This window comes from Pantherophis guttatus, chromosome 1 (assembly GCF_059756535.1).
Source record: "Pantherophis guttatus breed Tessera chromosome 1, ASM5975653v1, whole genome shotgun sequence".
Classification (NCBI taxonomy): domain Eukaryota; kingdom Metazoa; phylum Chordata; class Lepidosauria; order Squamata; family Colubridae; genus Pantherophis; species Pantherophis guttatus.
The window spans coordinates 268,186,391-268,209,518 of NC_142063.1; the positions used below are offsets into that span (position 1 = coordinate 268,186,391).

The window sequence follows — 23,128 nt, forward strand, 5'->3', positions numbered from 1 at the left end:
CTCCCTGCAGTCCATCTTGGAGGTCATAGGGATGGGCGACTTCCTGGCCTCAATAGATCTCACGGAGGCCTACCTCCATGTCCCGATTCTGCCAGCACATCATCGGTTCCTGAGATTTCACAATGGAACAAGTTACTATCAGTACTGGGCCTTGCCCTTCAGGCTGGCTTCAGGTCCCTGGTGTTTTACCAAGATTCGGGCAGCACTGGCAGCTCACCTGAGATCAATCCTGGCCGTCTCCAGTGCTACCTCGACGACATTCTTGTCCAGGCCTCATCTCCATCAAAGCGGCAGAGGATGTTCGTACGACAGTTCCAAGTATTACAAGCCTATGGCTTCTCCATAGATTTCAAAAAGAGCCATCTGGTGCCAACAACACAAATTCCGCATCTCAGGGCAATGATCGACACTTCCCTGTGAGAAGTGTATCTTTCTCAAGAGCGCAGGGACAGCTTGACGGCTCTGATGAATAGGTGGGAGAGGCGCACGGTGCCCATGGCCCCGCTATGTCAGCTGCTGAGGAAGATGGCTTCATGCATTTCCATTGTTCCCTGGTCACGGCTGCATACCCACCCACTGCAGTGACTTCTGCTTCCCTTCCAGCGGTCCGGGAGAAGCAATGCATGGGTCAGTTCTTCGTTTGCTTCGATGGTGGACATTGCCGGCTCTGGCCAAGGGCCATCTCTTCCAGGAGCCTGACAGATTGGTGATTACATCAGATGCCAGCCTGGTCTGGGGCGCCCACTTACTGACCCATATGGTGCAGGGGCATTGGACACCGGCGGAGCTCGCCAACAACATAAATTGGCTAGAGCTCCAGGCAGCACATCTGGCCCTTCGTCACTTTCAGAGTCTAGTCAGGGGGCATCATGTCCTGATTATGACCAACAATGTGGCAGCAAAAGCCCACATAAATCGACAAGGGGGCACCCACTCAAGGGCACTCATGGATGAGGCAAATCACCCGGGGGCTTGGGCAGAGGCTCATCTCCTCTCCCTGAAGGTGGAGCACATTGCCAGAGCCACAAACCTGCAGGTGGACTCCTTGAGCAGGCACATGATCGACAATTCTGAATGGAGACTTCACCCAGATATCTTCCAGGAGATATCCCAGAGATTCAGTCAGCCGATCGTGGACCTGTTTCCCTCCCCAGCAAATGCCCAAGTACCACGCTCCTTCACCAGATTCGCAGCCCCAGGATCAGAAGGGACCAACACCCTGCGCTGCCCTTGGCCAAGCGGCCTTCTGTATGCCTTTCCACCCCTTCCACTCATTCCTGCTATCATCAGGAAGGTCCTAGTGGAAAGGGCAGAGGTCCTGCTGGTGGCCCCTCACTGGCCCAGATGTCCATGGTACACAGACCTGGTGAGTATCTCGGTGTCACTGCCCTGGAGGATCCCTTGGAAGAAGGTTTCCCTCAGCCAGGGGGTCCTGGTCCACCCGGAGTTTCTCCAGTTGACCGTCTAGCACTTGAGGGGAATCTCTTGAGGAACGACAAATATTCCTCCAGAGTCATACAGACTATTCAGGCCTCTAGGAGGTTATCAACTATCCAAATTTACAATGCCACCTGGAAGGCGTTCGCTACTTGACGCTTGACAAAAACCATTGACCCTATTGCAGTTTCTGTGCCACAGGTCCTAGACTTCCTCCAGGATGGGCTGGATAGGGGTCTCTCACACAAAACCATCCAGCAAGTGGTGGCCCTCTCCACGGTGTTGACTGGCAGGGAGCGGGACCCCCTATCTCATCATCCAAAGATTCAACAATTCATCAGAGGGGCGGATAACTTGGGTCCACCTGTGTCCATTGATATCCCACTTGGGATTTGACTCGGGTGCTGCAGGTGCTTACATTGGCGCCTTTCGAGACGCTAAGGACTACTACTCTCCGTTATATGATGCTTGAAGTCGTATTCCTAGTGGCCATAACATCAGCCAGACATATTTCGGAGCTAGCGGCCCTGTCAGTCAGAGATGACCTCTGCATATTCCATTCAGACAGAGTGGTTCTCAGATTAGACCCCTCTTTCATTCTGAAAATTAATACCTGGTTCCATCGGGCCCTGGATGGACTTTTGTCCAGGGCCTTCCCAATGCCTTGGAAAGACAAAGGCATACATTAGATGTTTGGAGGGCTCTACATATCTACATCAGGAGGATGGCCAAAGATAGGAAAACAGAGTCCCTCTTTGTATCCTTTCAGCCTTCCTCCGTAGGCTCTAGAGTCACCCCATCAACAGATGATTAAGAGCCTGCATAGCCACAGCCTAACAGTCTAAAGCTCTCCCTTTACCCGGACGGGTAATGGCACACTCAACTAGGAGTGCAGCCATTACTGCGCCTTGGGCTATCCAAGCCTCCATTGAGGAAATTTGCAGGGTGGCTACCTGGGCTTCCCCTTCGCCATTTATTAGGCACTATAAATTAGACTCCTTTGCGTCAGCCGATGCAGCCTTCGGGAGAAGGGTCTTACAGAAGGTGCATTCCACGGGGGGGACTCCAGCCCAGACTTCTTCTCACCCTTGAGACAGTAGGCTTTGGTAAAACCCATTCTTGGACCCTCCCACTATCACACTGGAGAAGGGATGTTGGTCTTGCCTGAGACGTTCCTTCTCTGTGGGATAGTGGGAGGGTCCAAACCCACCCTTACCGACTGACTGGGCTGGGGTCAAGGGCGATTAATCCCATGTAGAGACTCTTTTCACAGCTGCACCATCGTTAAAACTGGAGCCAGAGAGAGAGGCACCTGGACGTGGCTTCAAAGTTTCACTCAGTCTCTGGGCAGAAAGGACATCATAGAACCCATTCTTGGACCCTCTCACTATCCCACAGAGAAGGAACGTCTCAGGTAAGACCAATGTCCCTTCCCTAGAGTTTTCTCCTCCAGGGAGCAAAAATGCTAATATTCTGAAAGCTCAGAATGCTGGTGTTAGCTAGCATTTTCACCAGATTTGACATCCATTTCTCCAGTGTATGGAGGATCTTTATAATTTCCTCAACCCTTTAGCTAATCTACTTTTAAATAAGATCTGAATCCGCAAACACTCTCTGTGTGTTTTGTCTGTGTGTAAATGGAAGAGATAATTTCCCCCTCTCCTACAAGCATCTCCATTAAGTAAATAGGGTCAAGTTCTTCTATGTTTTTGTGAAAATAGTGTGAGTAAACACATCAGGATTTAAGTTCTCCTTTTCAGTTGTACGTATTTTTTCCACTTATCACATTTTGATGCTGGCTATATCTTCATGGCTGTCTTCAGATATTAGACAGGATTCAACAAACCACTGATTGATTGATTGATTGATTGATTGATTGGTTCGATTTATATGCCGCCCTCTTCTGGAGACTCAGGACAGCTTACGTTAAGCAATACATTAAGCAATACGTTAAGCAATAGCCTTCATACTTTTGTATATACCTCCTTAGTAGGGCTTTCGGGTGGGGGGGCTAAGCGGTGTTCTTTTTTATACAAAGTCAGCTTATTGCCCCCACAAACCGGGTCCTCATTTTACCTACCTCGAAAGGATGGAAGGCTGAGTCAACCTTGAGCCTGGTGAGATTTGAATGTGCAGTAATTGCAGGCAGCTGGTGTTACTTAACAGTGCTTTAGTCTGCTGCGCCACCAAGGCTCTACTTAAGAAAGGAATACACCAAGTTTTTGTCTCATTGAATGATTCCTCAGTAAACCATCTGCTGCTTTTGAAATTTTGATTGATTATGTTTTATCAAGTTATTTTTGATTCTTCGCAACTATATAGATTGGACTTGGGCATTTTATGGCTGTGAGCCACATCCAGCCAATGGGTGGTCCCAGTCCAGCCTGTGGCAGGGGTGGAGAATTGAGAGAAGGGGGCAAGGCATTGATGCATGGCTGCAGAGGGGTTGGAGTAGCGGTGATGGAGGGCAATGTGGCACTGGCGGTGGCAGCCCTCCACAGTAGTCATGGGAAAATTAAGAGCCCACCCCTGATATAGATAAATGTTGTCCGTGATGATTTATTCCTAACTGGGTCTTTCAGGTCTTCCAGCATTGTACCCTTTGCCACTGAAACTGATCCATCCACCTTGAACAATTTTAAAAAATTGAAACTTGGCTTAAGAAGCAAGACAGTCTCTTTGGATCAAAAAGAAAACTAACAGAAAGCACACTCAATTGACCATTGAATAATAAAAGACAGCACTTTTACTTTTATTGTATAAATGTGATGAAAAATACTGGACATAGAGGGGATTTTTTTTTTTTGGCTCATTTGAAATAGTATACACCTCTATAAGTTGCTCTCAGGTATATAAATAGAAGGGAAGCTTTTTGAGGTGGTCAAATTAGACCTTTAAAAAAGCAGTACCTCAGCTCAGAAAATGCCTAAGTATAGACGAGAGATGATGTCAGTAATAAAAGAGCAAGCTTTCATCTAATCTTTCTCCTAGAGGCCCAGGTGGACAAATTGGCAACTGTGTTCGCAGCTACCCCCTCCTTTTTGTACCATAAGAACTACTAATCGGATCCATGCTGCTCTAACTGTGGTTAGTTATTAGCAGAATAAAAGCAGTTTCTTCGAAAGAACGGGATGGGGTGTGGTGGAGGGAAATGGCTTTACAAAATTGCAGGGTTGTTAGAAACTTAAATGCACAGCAGTTGATTTGTTCCCCCATTCCACCCCATATTCTGAATTAGATGATGAATAAAATCTTTTATCTGTCAAATATGCCTGTTTCCTTCAGAGGGCAGCCAAATATTAAGCTTTTCAGACAAAAAAAGTAAATGCTAAAGGAATAAATAATGGGGAAGAAGAATAATAGGCAAGCAGTTATGAGAAAGCCAGCATTGTTTTTATTAATATGCCTGTATAGAGAAATACAGAACCATAAAATTTACAACACACCTTAGTTCTCCTCCATGGGCCGGGGGTGGGTGCGGGATGGATGCCTCCTACAGCACCCTGCTAGTCAAAACAGGACGCGGAGGGTCCGCACATGGTCCACCTGCGCCTCATTTTCACCCTCCATGGTCTCCTGCAGCACTCTTTCAGCCCGTTTTCAGCCCTATTTTTCAGCCCGTTTTTCAGGTAGCAGAGTGCTGCAGGAGGCAATGGAGGTGAAAATGAGGAGTGGGGGCCTCACACACAGCCCTTTAGCTGCCAGAGGCACCGCAGGCCGGTTTTTTGATATTTCCAGACCAGCCCCACAGGTCGGATTTAAGCACCCCACAGGCTGGATGCAGCCCACAGGCCTTGAGTTTGAAACCTCTGGTCTAGAGGGTAGCACCATCTTCTTTTCTTTTTATTACGGTATCTTTAATTTTCAAATGTGGAACTTGTTACATTCCTCTAATCCTTTTTGTTAGTCAACTATCTGGAAAACTACATTGACACTGAAATTGGCATCTGGTTAGAATTCTGAAATGAGCAATGTTTGGCAGAAGACACTTGCTTTAACATCTTAGAAGATTGGTTCTTTTTCTGCCTTTTAAGTTAAGTGCAACACTTTACAACATATCCCCTGGTGTGACAGCATTCTGCTCTCCACTTCTGTATCAGCAGAGGATGTTGCTAGTATGCATGGCAGCCAGAGGGGAAGAACAATGAGATATCTGATTACCACACCATTGTACTTGATACCTTGATGTAGGTGACCAATAAGCAGAGGGTGAAATTAATACATTTAATAAATTTCTGCAGACATTTTTCTAAGGACCGTTTTACTCTTTCTGACCATCTTTATTTTGATCCCATATGAGACTAAAATTCTGGTCCTTCCTTCTGCAGTCATATGTTGTCATCTTCCAAAGAGGAAGTGATGAAGAGGCCAAAAATGTAGCAGAAAGCACTTGAGAAGCAAAGGATATGTCTGATATCCTTTGTAGAGGTCCCAAAGAAGAGGCGGGTTAGAAATTGTTCTGCCTTCTGAAAATGCCAAAGCTGTCTTGGTCTTCTTATCTTCCCCTCCTGTTCATTTTCCTTCTCTCTCCAAAGTAGATTCCGAATTCTTTTTTAAATTCCTTTTTCTTGCACTTTCTTTGAACTCTATTACTTTACTTTTAATACTGCTTGATGGTTACTTACTTTGAAATTCCCCATTTAATTTTAGTGTTACCATGTTGGTAGTGTGATAGAAAGCCACATATGAGGTTTTAATTTTGTTCAGTTTCAAAGTCCTATGCATACCTAAATGGAGGCGACTCCCCTAAAATCAAATCAGGTTAACCTATCAGTCAACATGGGTAATATTGTGGCTTAAAGTTGGTGTTTTTATTGAAGCATATTCAAGATGTACTTGAAAAAATGTACTGAAACATTCAAAGCAGTTGGGTTACTTGGGGTTAAGAATTATTAAACAAGGTGGAACTTGTTTCTAAGTAAATGCATCCACAAAATAAGCTGCACAAAAATGCTTCCAGTTTTGTCTTGGAATTGTTGAGTTGCGTTTAGGCTTCAGTGGCTGTGGCAATAAATAACTGTTGGGACATTGCAATGTTGGTCACTAGAAATTCATGCAATGCCAGAACATTATTCTGACATACTATAACTGTGTAAACAGCATAAATGCAGGACACACTACTGTAAAAATTAGATGAACCACTTTAACAATGGCTTCATGAAAATAAATAAATATAAATTATGTCCAGACAGTGGAGCTCTCTTATGGTACCTTCTCTCTGGAGAAGTATGAAATGTAGCCTATAACAGCGGCCCCCCACCTTTTCGGCACCAGGGACCAGTTCTATGGAGAGACGTTTTTCTGCAGACTGGAGGGGGCATGGTTTCATATGCTGCCTGTTTGGCTTATTTGTGCAGCCTGGTTCCTGGCATGCTGCAGCCCGGTGCCAGTCAATGGACCAAGGGTTGGGGACCTCTGACCTATAAGACTAGATAGGGATGGGGAAACTCTGAGTATATTATCCAAACTTCTAGATCAAGTTTTTTTGTCACTGAATTATTATGGTATTTTCTCATTACTTCGCTTTTCTTCGTATTGTTAGTTTTAGCCTTCACAAGAAACTAAAATTTATTATTTCATATAATGAAAATAAGTATACAGGTTTAAAGCTACTCTAGAAGACATTGCATACTGTAAGGAAATACAAATGTCTACTTCTCATTCCTTCTGTGAGAGAAACTCTAGTTTTGATATGAAATGGATTAATATTTTACTTTGGAAAAATCACTTAACGTGGTATATTTTGTTAATAACCAGGAATTTAAAATGAAAAATCAGGTCAGGTTGTGCTAGATCTTTACAAACAGTGAGAGAAAACTTGCTTGAGGCATCTTTTTATATATAGCAATTGTTTTTACACAGAGAATGGCACTTCTATTCTAGATTTATCAGCACACAAAGCAACCATAAACACAGCTTAAATGGCCAATTTCACAGAGTTTATGACTGCATTGTATTGTCGCTATGACACCAATCAGCCAAGGTGTAATCTGGCCTTTAGAAGGCTGTTTAGTCTGTGTGTAATGCATTGCAATTATCAGGGTCCCAGGCTTGGTTCCAGGTGAGCACCAAAATACTGTCAAGGGAAAATCTATCCATTTAGCTCTGCAGACAAATTAAAGGAAGGGTAAAAGACAGAGCTTTCAAGCAGTAAGGTCTGCAACACAGTTCAGTATGCAAATTTGTGTGTTCAAACCGGCATTCATTCATTCATATATTTTCTCTCTCCTTACTCTTCTCCTCCTTTTACTAATTTTCTATTTTTTAGTACTTTCTTGATATACATACTCCAAGCCTTAAATTCTCTAAAATAATGTTCAGCTTTTATAGGAAACATATTAATTTTCTTAGCTAGGAAGGCAAAAGTCAAAAGATATGAGTATTTATGATTTAATCAAGAAATAGTTACTTTAGATCAGGGGTGACAAATTTGACAAACTCAACTTCATTGAGGGCTGCAGCAGGGTTGTTTAACCTTGGGGGACGGGGCAGGCATGGCTGGGGGGGCGGGGCCAACTCAATGTCACTCATGTCTGGGGCTTTGTGGTGACCTGAGCGCTCTTCCAGCGAAAACAGGCTCCTGAGCTCCGTTTCAGCTGCGACGGCCTCCTGCAACCCTCTGGCAATGGAAACGGAGCTTGGGAGTGCTACCTACAGCCTTTGCGAGCTGCACTTTTGGCTGTGATGGCCTCCTGCAACCCTCTGCCACCAAAAACGGAGCTCAGGAGGGTTTCACGCAGCCCTCCCGAGCTCTGTTTTCGCTGGCAGAGGCACCACAGGCTGGTTCTTCGCTGTTTTCAGGGTGGCCCCCTGGGCCAAATCTAGGTTCCCTGCAGGCTGGATCTGGCCCCCGGGCCTTGAGTTTGATACCCCTGCTTTAGATCTTACTAAAATCACTTACCAGAAGAAAAAAGAAAACTAAGACTTAGATTGTATGAAAAATTATCAGCTAAGAGCTGAAGTGGTGCAGTGGTTAGAGTGCAGCGCTGCAGGCTACTTCAGCTGACTGCTAGCTGCAGTTTGGCAGTTCAAATCTCACCAGCTCAAGGTTGACTCAGCCTTCCATCCTTCCGAGGTCAGTAAAATTAGGACCCAGATTGTTGGGGGCAATATGCTGACTCTGCAAACCACTTAGAGAGGGCTGTAAAAGCACTATGAAGCAGTATATAAGTCTAAGTGCTATTGCTATTGCTATTGCTATTACTAAACAACCTGCAAGCAGACCTCCATTCTTGACATCTCAGGATCCAACTGAGTAATATGTTGAAGAGCCCTCACTTCAACTCACCTGTTTTGAACAAAAATTATCCTATCTACAATGTTCAACTTTTGGGGGAAAGTTGATAAGGAGATGGTAAGATGCTCTTGGGGAAACGGATTCTTTAATTCTTGATTCATACTTAGGCTCCCTAAGGTCAGGCTTCCTATTTTATGGAATATCTTTCCCCTTGAGGCCAGATTAGGATATGCCCTGGTGACATTTTGCAAATTGATGAAATTGAACTCTACCAGAGACCATTTGGAGGAGATTATATTCAGGGCTTGTTCATAACTATTCCTTTTAACTCTATCATGGTAAATTTTCAATGGCTAATATATAGCAAGCAAAATAATCTTAGATATCATGGATGCAATGGCTGGTCAAAAGAGAAAAAAAACTCAAAAGTTCTTTTATATCTTTCTCTCATTCAAAATTACAAAATATATGCCAGTTTATCTATTTGTTCAAATTTTCTATATTATCAATCGAAAGATAATGCCATTATATTTTATGTCTTCTTTTGGTAGAAATGCTATTTTTAGTTCACTTCATGCAAAGCCAAGCTTCAAATCAGTTCTCAGTGAATCATCACCTAACGCTGCCAATCTGTTCAGTGCACGCTGAAATCCAATGGGTTAATGCAGCAAAAATAATGTATTGATTTCTTTCACTTTTGCCAGAAATCAAAGCTTTCATTGACTCAAGGAACAGAGGTACTATCCAATTATCAAACAGCATGTCTGCTTGATTTGGCATTTTTAACAGATGTGATAGTGAAATTAGACACCTTACTTGTGAATTGCAGGGAAAAAAGACAATTGCTATCACGATTAGAGCATTGAAAGCTTGCAGATCAAAACTTAACTTTTTGGTACAGAAATTGTTGGAAAGGAAAAGGACTTTCTTCAGCACTCCAACAACAGACAGAAAATAAAACTGTTGCTGGACTCCTGGACATTAATGAACAAAGTATTTTGAGGCCATTTTCAGTTTAAATTGATCGTTGTATTTTATTCAGAAGCCAAAAAGAAAAGTTCATCAAAGTCAAAGAATTTTCCCAATCGTAAATTAACATTTAAAATCCTCCTTCTCTCAGCACAACAGTTCTTTCCAGGCAAGAGGCTGCCAGGGAAACGAAACTTTCTGTAACTTTCCCTTTCTCCGCCCCTCCCTTTCAGGTTTCAATTGCCATTTTGATGCAAATTGCTAACTTGTTACTTCCGAAAGATGCTATAAACTTTGGAGTTAAGTGTAAATACTTGCAGTCTGACTTCTCCTGGCTTGTTCTGCCTGCAGCAATTAAAGGTGTTAAAAATCCTCATTTGTTGTCAGCAGAGATGGTTGCGGCTTCTAGCCCCGCTAAATCGCAGAGTCTTCCCAGGTCCAGAGCAGATTGGCAGACTTCTAGGGAGCCCTCACCCTTCGCGCCCCAAGATTTCTCCTAGGGCACTTGGGGGGCTCTACCTCTGCCTGCCGGCTCTTCTCTCTCCCCTTTGCCCGGGGAGAGGGTTTTCAAGCCCCAGACAGCTGTTTTTCGGCTGTTCTGGGGCTTTTACGGAACCGGGGATCGGGCGCCCACAAAGGAGCATCAGCGAAGTCCTGCGGAGCCAACTGGAAGCCGCAGATTCCATGTTTTTGAACAGCTAAAACTCTACGTGGTATTTATTTGAAATCTCATGGAAATATCACATTTCCGAACAAGCATACATTCTCATTCTGTAAAATAATACTCTATTGAAATAAAGGCAATCCTGCACTAATTTCTTTACTATTGTGGATGTTAAAAAGTACAGTAGCATTTCCACAAAAATGATAACAATTTCCACCTTTGGATCTATTTATTTATGAATATGTTTTCCCCAAAATAAGACATCCCCTGATAATAAGCCCAATCAGGCTTTTGATCGCATGGCAATAAGGCCAAGCACTTATTTAAGGGTTCAAAAAAATATAGGACAGGGTCTTATTTTCGGGAAAACATGGTATTTTGATGCAAATTTTGAAAATGTCTGAGAAATTGAAATACCTCAGGCAGTTGCCTTTTTGTAAAACGAACCGGATTATATTAGCATGGACAAATACCAAACAGCGTTATGTTTCACATGATAATAAAGATAAATAACACTTTCCTTTAGCATTTTTTATTTCTAATGTGTCTGTTGACGGCAGTCACATTGTGCCAAAATTGGTGATCTTCTGATTAAATGTACTACTGGAAATGCTTGACTCGACTATGAAGATGCATCTATTTCATTTATATTTGCCCTATTTTTGTGGGTATTCTTCAGTAATCAAAAGTAACTGTCCTTAAAAAAAGAGATAAAAGTTCCCTGACATCAAGAAATGTCTATCTGAATATATATGTTAATCTTTTATAGTACACTGAGGGTTTAGTGTAATGAAGGAAATAATACTTTTCTTGTTATTGCTATTACTGCTGTTATTGTCCTACTTCCTACTTAGAGTGCTTTAAGTTGCTATACAAAAATTAGAAATATTGTTTTTTGATCTCTGACTTACAGTAAAAAGCAAGGGGGAAATGCTCCCGGTTCGGACCGGATTGCCTGATCCAGTAGTGATGGTGGCGGGTGGTTCGGAGAACTGGTAGCAAAAATCCCTGGGCGCCCCATGCCCAGCTGAGCCACGCGATCATCAGAGTTGTTTTTTTTTTACTTTTAAAAGCATTTTTTCTAAAACCTCTTCAGCCGAAGAGGTTGTAGAAAAAATGCTTTTAAAAGTTTAAAAAAAAAAGTTGGCCACGCCCATCTAGTCACATTACCCCCCACCAAGCCATGGCCACAGAACCAGTAATAACAAATTTTACATTTCACCACTGGTCAAAAGTGATATATTTGGAAAGAAAATCCAAGTGAGAGAAAATCAGTTTCAGGAAACTACAGTTTTTTGATCTGATTTTTTTCTGTCTCATACAGGATAGCTTGCTGTTGACAAAAGCAAAGAAGCCAGTGACCAACAATAGTTTCAGTCAAATGGAAGTTTTTAATCAAAACACAGTCTGATTTAAAAACTAAAAATAATGCATCCATATTCATTTCTTCTAATTCTGAATTTTAGATTTAGGTAATTCTTTTTTGCTTATATTCATGTTTTAAGTTATAATAGTAATTGATCCACAAATAAAATTAAGAATGAGTAGGGAATATCCCAATTATTTTTTTAAAAAAACTTTTAAAATGGTATAACCATTAAATACTGTATTTGATGTTTTTAATTTCTTTGATTAGCTGTTAGTGCATGAAGCAATAAAGTAAAATGAAACCTTTAAAGTATATTCAGTAAAAAAAAGCATCTATAGCTTGCTACAATTAACAGCTATTTGTTCATATATAATAGCCCACGTAATTTGTACTATGTTCTTTGGATGTTTTCTGGTTCCATTATATTAGTGGCAAGAGCACCAATAAATATAAATGCCAATAGACTGCAATCCTTGCCTAGAACCACTAATGTATAAGAACAGTGCTGCTGAATTAAGACAAAGGCTAACAAATAAACCGAAGTAATTTGTTGGCTGCCAACATTAATTTAGTTGTAATGGGTTTTTCAGCTTCTAGATCAAAGGTGTTTTCTTCTGTAAGGTGAAATTGCTTTAGTGGAAATAAAAACAAATGCTGGTATTTCAAAGCTACATAGCCATCATTATATCATTTGATGATGACCTAAAGTAAGTTAAAACAGGGTCTATTCATTACAGTTACTACTGGGTGCAAGTCCTTCATGAAATGCCAGGATTGTAGAAGGTTCTGAAAGTTAAAGTTACCAACTCTGGGCTACAAAACCAACCAACCAACCAAAAAAAAAGGGTTGAAGCAAAGTGATACAGAAAATGCTTCATTTTTGCTGATATCTAATGGTCATCTGGATTTTTCCAGTCCATATTTGACATTCCTATGGAAAATGATCAAGTATAATTTTTGATACGGCTTCAGAAACCATATAAGAATTGATGACATAAATTTGATTTTGTACAATCTCATCATTATGGGTATACTTGGTTATACTGTAATATTAAATAATATTATAATAACAAATTTCCTATTTCCTCTTCTACGGTGTCGTGGCCAGACAATCTATGTTGTTTTATTGAATTTATACTCTTTATTTTCTGTTCATTGTGGTTAACAATAATAAAAATAAAATGATAATGATAAGTAATCAGAAATATAATTACAAGCAGGAAAACTATAGATTGTATAAAACAGCTTAATATTTTAATTTATGGTTCTGGCTTGTTCAATTATACCATAATGAAATTTAAATTTAAATTTCAGGTTAGATGAAACGTGCATGTGAATGTGTGTGAAAATGAGTGTGAATGTGAGTGTGTGATGAACAGCGAATGGCAAATGGATGTTGAACTAAATGTTGAAACATGGATTTTCCCCTAACAATGAAAGAATTAAAAAAATGTACTTCTTTACATGTTTATGCTTGAAAATAACTAGGGGGCTACATTGTTTAAAAGGGTAAAACATTTTTCTCTCAATTCCTTATAAATAAGCATAACATTCAGTTCTTATAAATGTGTTGGCATAGTGCTGTAGACCATTTTTTCCCCATTGTGTAGAAATCACATAAACCTATGTGTACAATTTTAAAGACGTGAGTAATCTGCCTTACCCTGCTTTGTCCCCTTAACAAAATTTTGTTAACAATTTGTAATTATATAAATTTTGCAAGTCTTAGGCAAACTGGTGTGCTTAGCTTTAAGTCAACATAAGTCTCATGCATGTTAGTGGCACTAAATAACATAAATTAAGATACTCCAATACAGATACCCTGTTTTCCCCAAAATAAGACATCCCCTGATAATAAGCCCAATCAGGCTTTTGAGTGTATGGCAATAAGGCCAAGCGCTTATTTCAGGGTTCAAAAAAATATAAGACAGGGTCTTATTTTTGGGGAAACGCGGTATTTACAGTTTTGCATTGAAGTAGTGTATGATATGATAGATCATTGAAACATTTTTCAAATTTCCTTGAATATCTATCTAATAGCAATATTAGGCATATTTGGAGTGAAATTTTTGTATTGCCACTTACCAGAAATTACTGTTTGCTTACAGCTGAGAATCATTGGATTTGTCTTGTGTTCATTCTAATGCCGAAATATATCATCTCATTGAAAAATAAAGTTAGTGTTTTGTTTTGATGAGACTTACTTATTCTTAAGTGAGCTTTGGAGAAAAAAATAGTGAGTATTAAAGATTTTATAATAGTACTTAACTGTCTGGTTATGTTCTCTGCCTCACCTCAAGAGCTTGCCAGAATATAGAGGTATTTTATTACAATTTATTGTTATATTACAATCTCTGTACCAAAATATCCCTATAAGAAGCTGAAAATCCCAGAGGGTAACAATTAGATTAATATAACAGTGTAAGCAAACATCTACTTGATTGCAGTTGCTTAAATGGCAGTCCTACTCAGGAATGAGGCCTATTTAGTGCAAAACATAATTCCCTTCTTTCCATAATCTACCATTTCTAATCATCAAACCTATAAATCACAAATCATTTTTTCTTCTTACAGCAGAATGGTCCATGAAGGATTTTTGCGTCACTAATAAATGTAGTTATTGTCCTTTCTCTAATAAAACAAGTCAATTTTGCCTTCTCTGCTGACTTCTTTACCAGCCAATTCCTCCTTTGTGGGTATTTCAGAGTCTTTCCATTTTTGTGCATATAATAATTGTGCAGCAGTTGTCATATATAAAAACAATGGCCTTCATGTTTTCCACATTTCCAACATAAATCTGAAGTACCTTTATACATTCTAGCTTGTATATATTGTAAGCACATAGCTCAATTTTAAAAAAGTAATTGAATACTTTTGCCGTACCTATTTTCAGTAAAACTCGGGTAAATTCCAAAGAGGTAGCTTTGTAAATCTGATTGATTGATACCTTTTTTTTTATTGAAAAGTTTTATAAGAAATACAAACATTTTCTCCCCCTCTCCCTTCCCCCACCCACCCACCCCCTCTCCCTAGACTTCCCAGAACAAGCACAGGGTATAGACATTCACAAACGTAAAACTAAAATATGCTAACAAATTATTGCATTCATATTTTCCCTAGATCTTTAACTCCTTATAACTCAAAAAACTATAAACATAAACTACTTAAAAATATTTCATTCATAAGCTATATGAATCTTCTTATTCGGATATTTCTTTTGTATATAGTCAATCCATCTTCTCCATTCCGATATGTATCTTTCATTTGAATGGTCTTTAAGATATGATGACATTTTTGCCATCTCAGCCAAATGCACAACTTTTAGTGTCCATTCCTCAATGGTGGGTGGATCTTCCTTCTTCCAATACTGTGCCACCAGTAACCTGGCAGCTGTTATTAAATTCAAAACCAATTTCGTCTCTTATTACAGTACAATCCGTAACTATTCCAAGCAGAAAGAACTGTGGTGTAAATTTAATTTTTTTCCTTAAAATATTTTGAATAATCCACCATATTTTTATCCAAAAAGCCTTAATTTTTTTACATGTCCACCATATATGAAAATATGTAGCATCTTCACACTCACATCGCCAGCACTTAGGTTGTAAATTTGGATACATACGGGCTAGTTTTTTTGGGTCTAAATGCCATCTATAAAACATTTTATAAAAGTTCTCTCTTAAATTTTGAGCTTGTGTAAATCTTACATTTCTAACCCATATCTTTTCCCATGTTTCCATCATTATTGGTTCACCTATATTATGTGCCCATTTTATCATACAATCCTTAACTAGCTCTGTTTCTGAATCTATTTCCACTAATACATTATACAACCTTTTTATATGCATTTGACCTTTATCTCTTATTTGCTTTATCAAATTCTCATCCTGTTGCAAAATACCAGTTTTTTGATCTTCTCTCCATCTGGCCTGTAACAGTGTAAGCAAGCATCTACTTGATTGCAGTTGCTTAAATGGCAGTCCTACTCAGGAATGAGGCCTATTTAGTGCAAAACATAATTCCCTTCTTTCCATAATCTACCATTTCTAATCATCAAACCTATAAATCACAAGTTCATTTTTTCTTGTTACAGCAGAATAGTCCATGAAGGATTTTTGCGTCACTAATAAATGTAGTTATTGTCCTTTCTCTAATAAAACAAGTCAATTTTGCCTTCTCTGCTGACTTCTTTACCAGCCAATTCCTCCTTTGTGGGTATTTCAGAGTCTTTCCATTTTTGTGCATATAATAATTGTGCAGCAGTTGTCATATATAAAAACAATGGCCCTTCATGTTTTCCGCATTTCCAACATAAATCTGAAGTACCTTTATACATGCTAGCTTGTATATATTGTAAGCACATAGCTCAATTTTAAAAAAGTAATTGAATACTTTTGCCATACCTATTTTCAGTAAAACTCGGGTAGATTCCAAAGAGGTAGCTTTGTAAATCTGATTGATAGATACCTTAAAGACCAACAAGTGACTTATCCCATTCATCTATAATATATTCAAAACTATCTCATAGTTTTGGGCTATATAATTCATCAGAATTCTTGACACATCTTGTTCACTAAGGTTTTTGGATCGAATAGTTTCTGTCCAAATTGCCAATAATTGTCAAAAATACATTTCAGCAATTTTCTAGTTATAGATCTCTTCTTCTATATCATTCTAACAACTCTCCTTGAAATTCAATTGTGTAAACAATTGGTTGATTGTTATTTTATGGGGCTACCCTTGAAAAGTGTTCGGAGACTACAGTTGGTCCAGAATGCAGCCGCGCGAGCTACCGTGGGTGCGCCTAGATACACCCACATTACACCAATTCTCCACGAGCTGCACTGGCTCCCTATTGGTCTCCGGGCACAATTCAAGGTGTTGGTTATTACCTTTAAAGCCCTACATGGCTCAGGGCCAGGTTATCTTTGAGACCGCCTTCTACCACATAGCTCCCAGCGACCGGTAAGATCCCACAGAGTTGGTCTCCTCCGGGTCCCGTCAGCTAAACAATGCCGGCTGGCGGGCCCGCGGGGGAGGGCCTTCTCTGCGGCTGCCCCAGCTCTCTGAAACCAGTTACCTCCTGAGGTCCGGACCACCCCCACCCTATTGCCCTTCCAAAAAGCGGTGAAGACCTGGCTATTCCGGCAGGCCTGGGACCGTTGATCTCGCTGTTGCGATCGTGTGAGATCCGGCCATGAATGGTGTGAATGGGTTTTAATGTTTTAATTTTTAAATGTTTTTATAATGGTTTTTTAAAAAATGCATTGTAAGCCGCCCTGAGTCTTCAGAGAAAGGCGGCATATAAATTGAATAAATTAAATTAATTAAATTAAATTAAATTAAATTAAATTAAATTAAATTAAATTAAATTAAATTAAATTAAATTAAATAATTAATTAAATTTTTTTTTGTAAATGATGCATCATGCAAAGTATGGAAAAAGGCCCTTGCAACTATTTATCCTTGGTCCCGATCTCACAATATTAATTGAGAACATCTGATTATCATGTTTTGGGCTAGGAGAAACTTCACATGAGATTTGCAGAAAGAAATACTTAGTATTCTTTGCTTATGGAGGGGAAGGATAGGAAAATATTGTAATTGACTTTATGACTTGTCTTTGAAAATGCTTTGAGTGATTAGCTTTATCTGCCATTTGAACTATGTTGTTCACAGTCATGGTGTAATGATAGTTTCACAGCCTGAGAGGGTTCCCTTCCCTGGTCCGCTGAACATTGTACTCTTAACGGTTAAGAAAATCACCTCCTCTCAGTTCATATAGAAGCCCTTAGGAAAAGATTGGAAAAATCTGTCTTAAATAGCTAAGGAATATATCAGGTTGTGAAAGTGAAAATTACCCAGTTGCTGAGATTTCTGTAACTTGAATCTATTCTTGTTTTAACAAAGCCAGGGAGAATATTGCTTTCTGTTGTGGGCTGCCAAGAGTTTGACACTAGTTTCCAAAAAACCTCATATCTTGATTTAATGTAGCACTCAGGCTGATGGAGTATCTATTAAATTCAAATTATGTCATTTGCATCAATTTATTGGGGTATTTACATAAATAATGTAAATATTATTTAACAGATAAATAAAAAAATGTTTTCAATGTATCTGAAGTCCACTTTACAAAGATCCGTTAAATGGTATTTTTATTTTATTTATATTTGCCTAACTAATGTAGCCTGCGATGAGATAACAGAGTATTTTCCCATGCTACTACAGTATTATTTTAATAGCTGTTTAGACTATATACAGATGTGTATAATGAGATGTTACTAGTTTGTTCATTCCTAGTATCCCAGAAAGATTTCCTAAAACTCCATTTACCCAAATCGAACAAAATATATAATACAAATTATATTATTTGGCCATCTTGTTTAGCTACCATTCACAGTTACGACAGTAATAAAAAATAACTTTACAATTAATCTTCATATTTACAACCTTCACAGTGTTGTAAAGCAAAAGAAAGCTGAAGTAAGATCATAAGCACATCCATGGTTTCACTTAGTGACTGTTTCATTTAATGATCGAGTTGCTAATTCAAATTGTGGTCGCTAAATGAAGACTACCTTTATACAGGAAAACACTCAATAAATACAGAAATTTCTTAGTTTCAATTAAGTGAAATTACATCTCATACCCTTGTGTCATTTGGCTTCTAGAGGTCAGAATTCAGCCAAAATAAGAAACACTAAAAAGAGTTCAAGAAGAAACATAGAATTCAGAATGTTAAGAGCAAAATGATATACTACTGGTGGTATGGTATTTAGATTCAAGTCTTTCTCAGCATTTTACAGAACCAGCAGGCTTTCACTCTTCAGAGAAATATATTTTCATGTTAAAATAAACCTGCAAAAACCTAGTTGTTTGGTCACCATCAGGAGGTGTTATATTGAAATATTTGTTACATTCCTAAGAACCTCAGTTTTCAAATCAATACTTCTATTTTTAAAGGAATATATTCCATAGTGAATTGATAATCAGACTGTGATACAATAAATTTGTATCTAAGCTGCTTCTTAACATGAACTGTCCAGATTACAATGCCTGTTTATTGAATCATTTAAATGTGTTGTAACATTAATATAGATGGCCTGCTGTTAAGCCCATAGTTGCTCTTCACAACCTGGAAAAGAAATTCTCAGAATCATATCAAATAGATTTACTGAAAGGAAAAAGTTAGCTTGCAGAAAACTTCGCAAAATCTTTTGCAACTGGTCCCACAAAATAATAAGAAATATGGAAAATAAAGGAAGTTTGCTATTTATGTATATTAACTATATTATACATATTTATATGAGGTCCAAGACAATTCCTCTTCACTCAGTTTGGCCCAGGCAAGCTAAAAGGTTGCTCAGTCATGATTTAGGTCATTAGAAAAGATCGTTTAAAAATCCCTCTGCTGCCTATATAGGAAAGGGATTTCTCTTGTGCCCCGCCTCTCAAAATTTAGGGAAATAAGGACTCCTTTTTTTCACCAAACATTTGTTAGTTGGATTTATTTTTATTTTAATGGTGCTGGTTTTTATTTTACCTTGATCGCAATTGTATTATTTTTACTTGTATGTCTATCATTTATATTTTTGGTTGCTATAAATCACCTTGCTATATAAAGTGAAATATAGGATTTAAAATCAACAATAAATAAATAAATGTTCTCCTTTGCTGTGGGCCCTGACTGCAAATGTGTTTGGGATGACTGGCAAGTGATTGCCTTTTAATAGAAATAGGACCTTTACTAGAGGGATTTTCTTTAGGACCTAGCAGTGGTGGATGTGATTAAATTTTCTCTTCATGCTTGCTTTGATTTTGATTATTATCAGCCACTTGAAACAAACGGTATTTGTATTTTTGAAACCTGCATATCAATTTAAAGACATATTAACAATATGTACAGTGGGGTAGTACAGTATAGTTGCTTTGGAATATCTTATTAAAGCAGTCACTTCTCTTGCCAGAAGTTTTTGGCTGGCTTTGTTAATAATTATGTAACAAGTCATATTCTGATCACATCTGTGGGGCAGTACAGTTGGGTGAGCTGTTTTCCTTATTGTCTTAAATAATTCTTCACTGTTCTAGGAAGCATCAATAATATAGCAGTCTTCTAATTGGCAAGGTATTTCTTTCCAACCCCCTACCTCCACATGACCCCTAAACCTACTTTCAGAGAACTCCCAGAGTTTTCCAGAACAGATTTTGAAGTCAAGCAAGGAGCTATAGGTAGATGCAGGCTTCATCCCAGCAAAAGGGTCCATTACATTGGTGGTAGGAGCCAACCCACAGGAGCGAAGCAGTTCAGGAGTGATTTTCAGTAGGAAAACAGTACAGCAAAAATATAAAAACAAAACCCTGATCTGGATTCTCCATCCCTCCCTAGGTGACTATTGTAAGAGGGGGAAACAAAAGAGGAGAAAAGAAGGCAAACCCAAATCGCCTCATAGATACAACGATGCTGAACCAAGCTTTCTGTCTGCACTTTGCCCACAGCTATGCAGATATTCAGGTCAAGATGTAAATCTGCTTGTGTTGCTATTTATGAAGTCATGTTCCCTTTGGTTAAACACTGACTTGGATTCCGTCCTATTCCAATTTGCATGCTAGTTTTGTTTTTTTTATCAGATGTAAATTATGAACTAAGCTCTTATTTGGATAACAAAGTGCACACCACAGGCTGTAGATATGTATTGGTTTATTACTGTGTTATATCTTGGCACCAGCATTAAATCCATTGATTCAGTGGATTTTCTTTCCTCAAACAGTATAGATAGAATTTATCTTTGGTTCTAAGGTTGGCAGCTGTCCATGTTTTCCTGGCTGTAAGCCAGTGCAAGCTAATAGGATGAATCCCACTGTTCAGCCGCCTTGGATTTTGTAAATTCTTTCCTAAAATATATATTTCAAGAGCTATAAATTGAATTATGTCAATAAGTTTGAAAACAAATTCGGTACAAAATAAAGCATTTCAGGATGCTTTTTGATTAAATATGTTATGCATGTTTCCATGGATTATATAAAAGAAAAATGTCTATTTGAAATAGATACAGTACCATATTTTTCACTGTATCTAGCACAGTCGCGTGTACCACTTTTTAGAATACCTGTATGATTTTTATTACCTCTTTTGCATTGTTAGGAACAAGTCATTTATTTTTTGTCTCCATGTATGTTGCAGGTAGCCAGATGCCATCACAGACTCCTGGTACCCAATCAGAATCTAGCTCCCATCCTGCCTTGAGCCAATCCCCAATGCCACAGGATCGAGGTTTGTGTTGAAAAATAATAACTGTGGAGCATAACAAACTAAAGATGAGAAGAGCAAAAATTGTTGATCTGCCTATTAGAACCAGGAAATTCTATGTAAACTTTTCTCAGCAAGAACAATTTCCCAAGGGAAGAGTAAATTAAAAAAGATTATCTAGAAGATTTTTAAAAAGACCTTAATGTTCTAAAAACATTCTGTATCAGAAGATCTTGGTAAATAGTTTATGGCACTTTAAAATCTGGATTATAGGAAACATTATTTATAAATATCTGACTTAGAATATAGTCTCTATGGGATAAAAATGTTAGCTCATTTTCAAACACGAGTTCCCATAGTTTTCAAAGTATGGAAGTATTGTTATGATTTTGAACATAGATCATTAAATATATTTTCTTTTAAAAAGTAGGAATGGAGCTAACAGGCTGGAAATGAAAATTCTTGCTTTTCTCTTCTCAAAAAATGCCAGCATTGTACTTTGTCAAATTTCAAATACACCAGGAATAATCTTTTCTGAATAAGGTTTTTAATACCATACTAAATTATCATGGTCTTGCTGTACTGTCTCATTGTGGAGTGGAGTGTGTGTGCGTGGGAAGGATGAGTGATGAAACCTGCAAGTGTATGACAAAAATACAGAATCTCAGCAGGGTTACTCAGGGTTATCCAAGAAGCCCAGGCAGAACAAGTAGGTACCTATATTGGACAGCAGCAATATAGGAAGATGCTAGAAGCAAAATATCACTTTAGTGACAGAAGCAAAGGCAGTGTGTGGGTGAAGGCAGAGGTAAACCACTACTTTATTTTACCAAGAAAATCATATGGATAGGAAATATCAAATCACTGACAATGCAATGCTGCTCATATCAGATAACACTCAACATGCTACCAGGGAAGAGCTGAGACTCTTTTAGAGTCTTAAGGATTGGATATTTTCAATCAGAAGATTGCATTGTTTACTATTCAAGTCTTGAAAAACAAAGAAGGGACAGTGTTGCTTTTATAGTTAAAAAGAGTACAGTGAGAATAATACTTGGCTACATTGCAATCAGTGATCAAATAATATTGATTAGATTTCATGGACAAGTATATGCTTCAACTACTGATGCAAATGAAAAGGAGGCTTACGAGTTTTATGATCGAGTTCAATTTCAAATCAGCAGAAAATGGAAGCAAGATGTGATGCTTGTGATTGGAGATTGGAATGCCAAAGTTGGAAACATTCAGAAAACATTCAGAAAGAACATGTAGTTTAACTATTATCTAGGAAGTGGAAATAAAGAAGAACAACAGTTTCTGCCAATCTAATGATTTTTTTTGTCATTGCCAGCACAATTTTACAACAACAAAAATGAATACTATATACTGTATATGAATAACACCAGAAGGAGTACACAGAAGTCAAATTGGCTACATTATTGATAGGAGGAGGTGAAAGAACTGTGACAGGGCTGACTGTAAAAGAGATAATGAATTGATTTTTTTTGATATGCAAGTTCTAAATTAAGCTAAAGAAGAAGGTCAACCAATTTCCATGATATCATCTTGAACATACATCCACCATTGATGTTTCCAATAAATATCAGTTAATTAATTAATTAATTAATTAATTAATTATTGCTGCCTATTCCCCCATGGTGACTCAAGGCAGAATATAAAACCTCATTTAAAACAATAAAACTAATAAAAAGAATCACGGACAAGGCCCTTCTTCTGGGTCCCACCAAGTGTATCTCGCTCGGGGATGGGACCCTCAGCATTCCCCGACTCCTTCATATTTTTTTTGAAGTCCTGAACCTTATTGACACACAGCCAGAGGAACTCTGGAATGAATTTAAGGATGATGTTATGGATGAATGAGAAAGGAGACTGACAAAAATCAAGAAACAGAAAATGGCAAACTGAATATTAGAACAAACCATGAAAGAGAATAGAAGCCAAAGCCAAGAATGACAAAGATCTCAGGAAGTTAATAAAGAATTTCAGAGTTGAAACAAGAAGCAGAATGATTCTTTATCATTCCCAAAAAATCTCCAAATTCAGAAGGAAGTTCCAACCTTGAATTGGTATTCTAAAGGATGTTAATGGATAGGTAGTGATTGATTCTAAGAAAAACAAAGATGGAAGGATAATAGTGAAATTCTATATAGTAGATACATTAGTATTGAAAACAATTCAGCAGAT

At 38.5% G+C, this 23,128-nt stretch overlaps 1 protein-coding gene across 15 annotated transcripts in view; it reads left to right on the plus strand.

Moving 5' to 3' along the window:
- Positions 1-23,128, plus strand: part of ARID1B (AT-rich interaction domain 1B) — a 434,784-nt gene that overhangs the window by 317,422 nt on the left and 94,234 nt on the right. For 8 of the 15 annotated variants that reach the window (XM_034428582.3, XM_087882864.1, XM_034428578.3 and 5 more), the window contains exons 7-8: positions 20,063-20,188; positions 20,858-20,947. In XM_034428582.3, coding sequence (XP_034284473.2) covers positions 20,063-20,188; positions 20,858-20,947 — 216 coding nt within the window. The remainder of the gene's footprint in view (positions 1-20,062; positions 20,189-20,857; positions 20,948-23,128) is intronic. The other 7 variants (XM_087882867.1, XM_034428580.3, XM_087882866.1 and 4 more) reach the window with 1 other exon arrangement.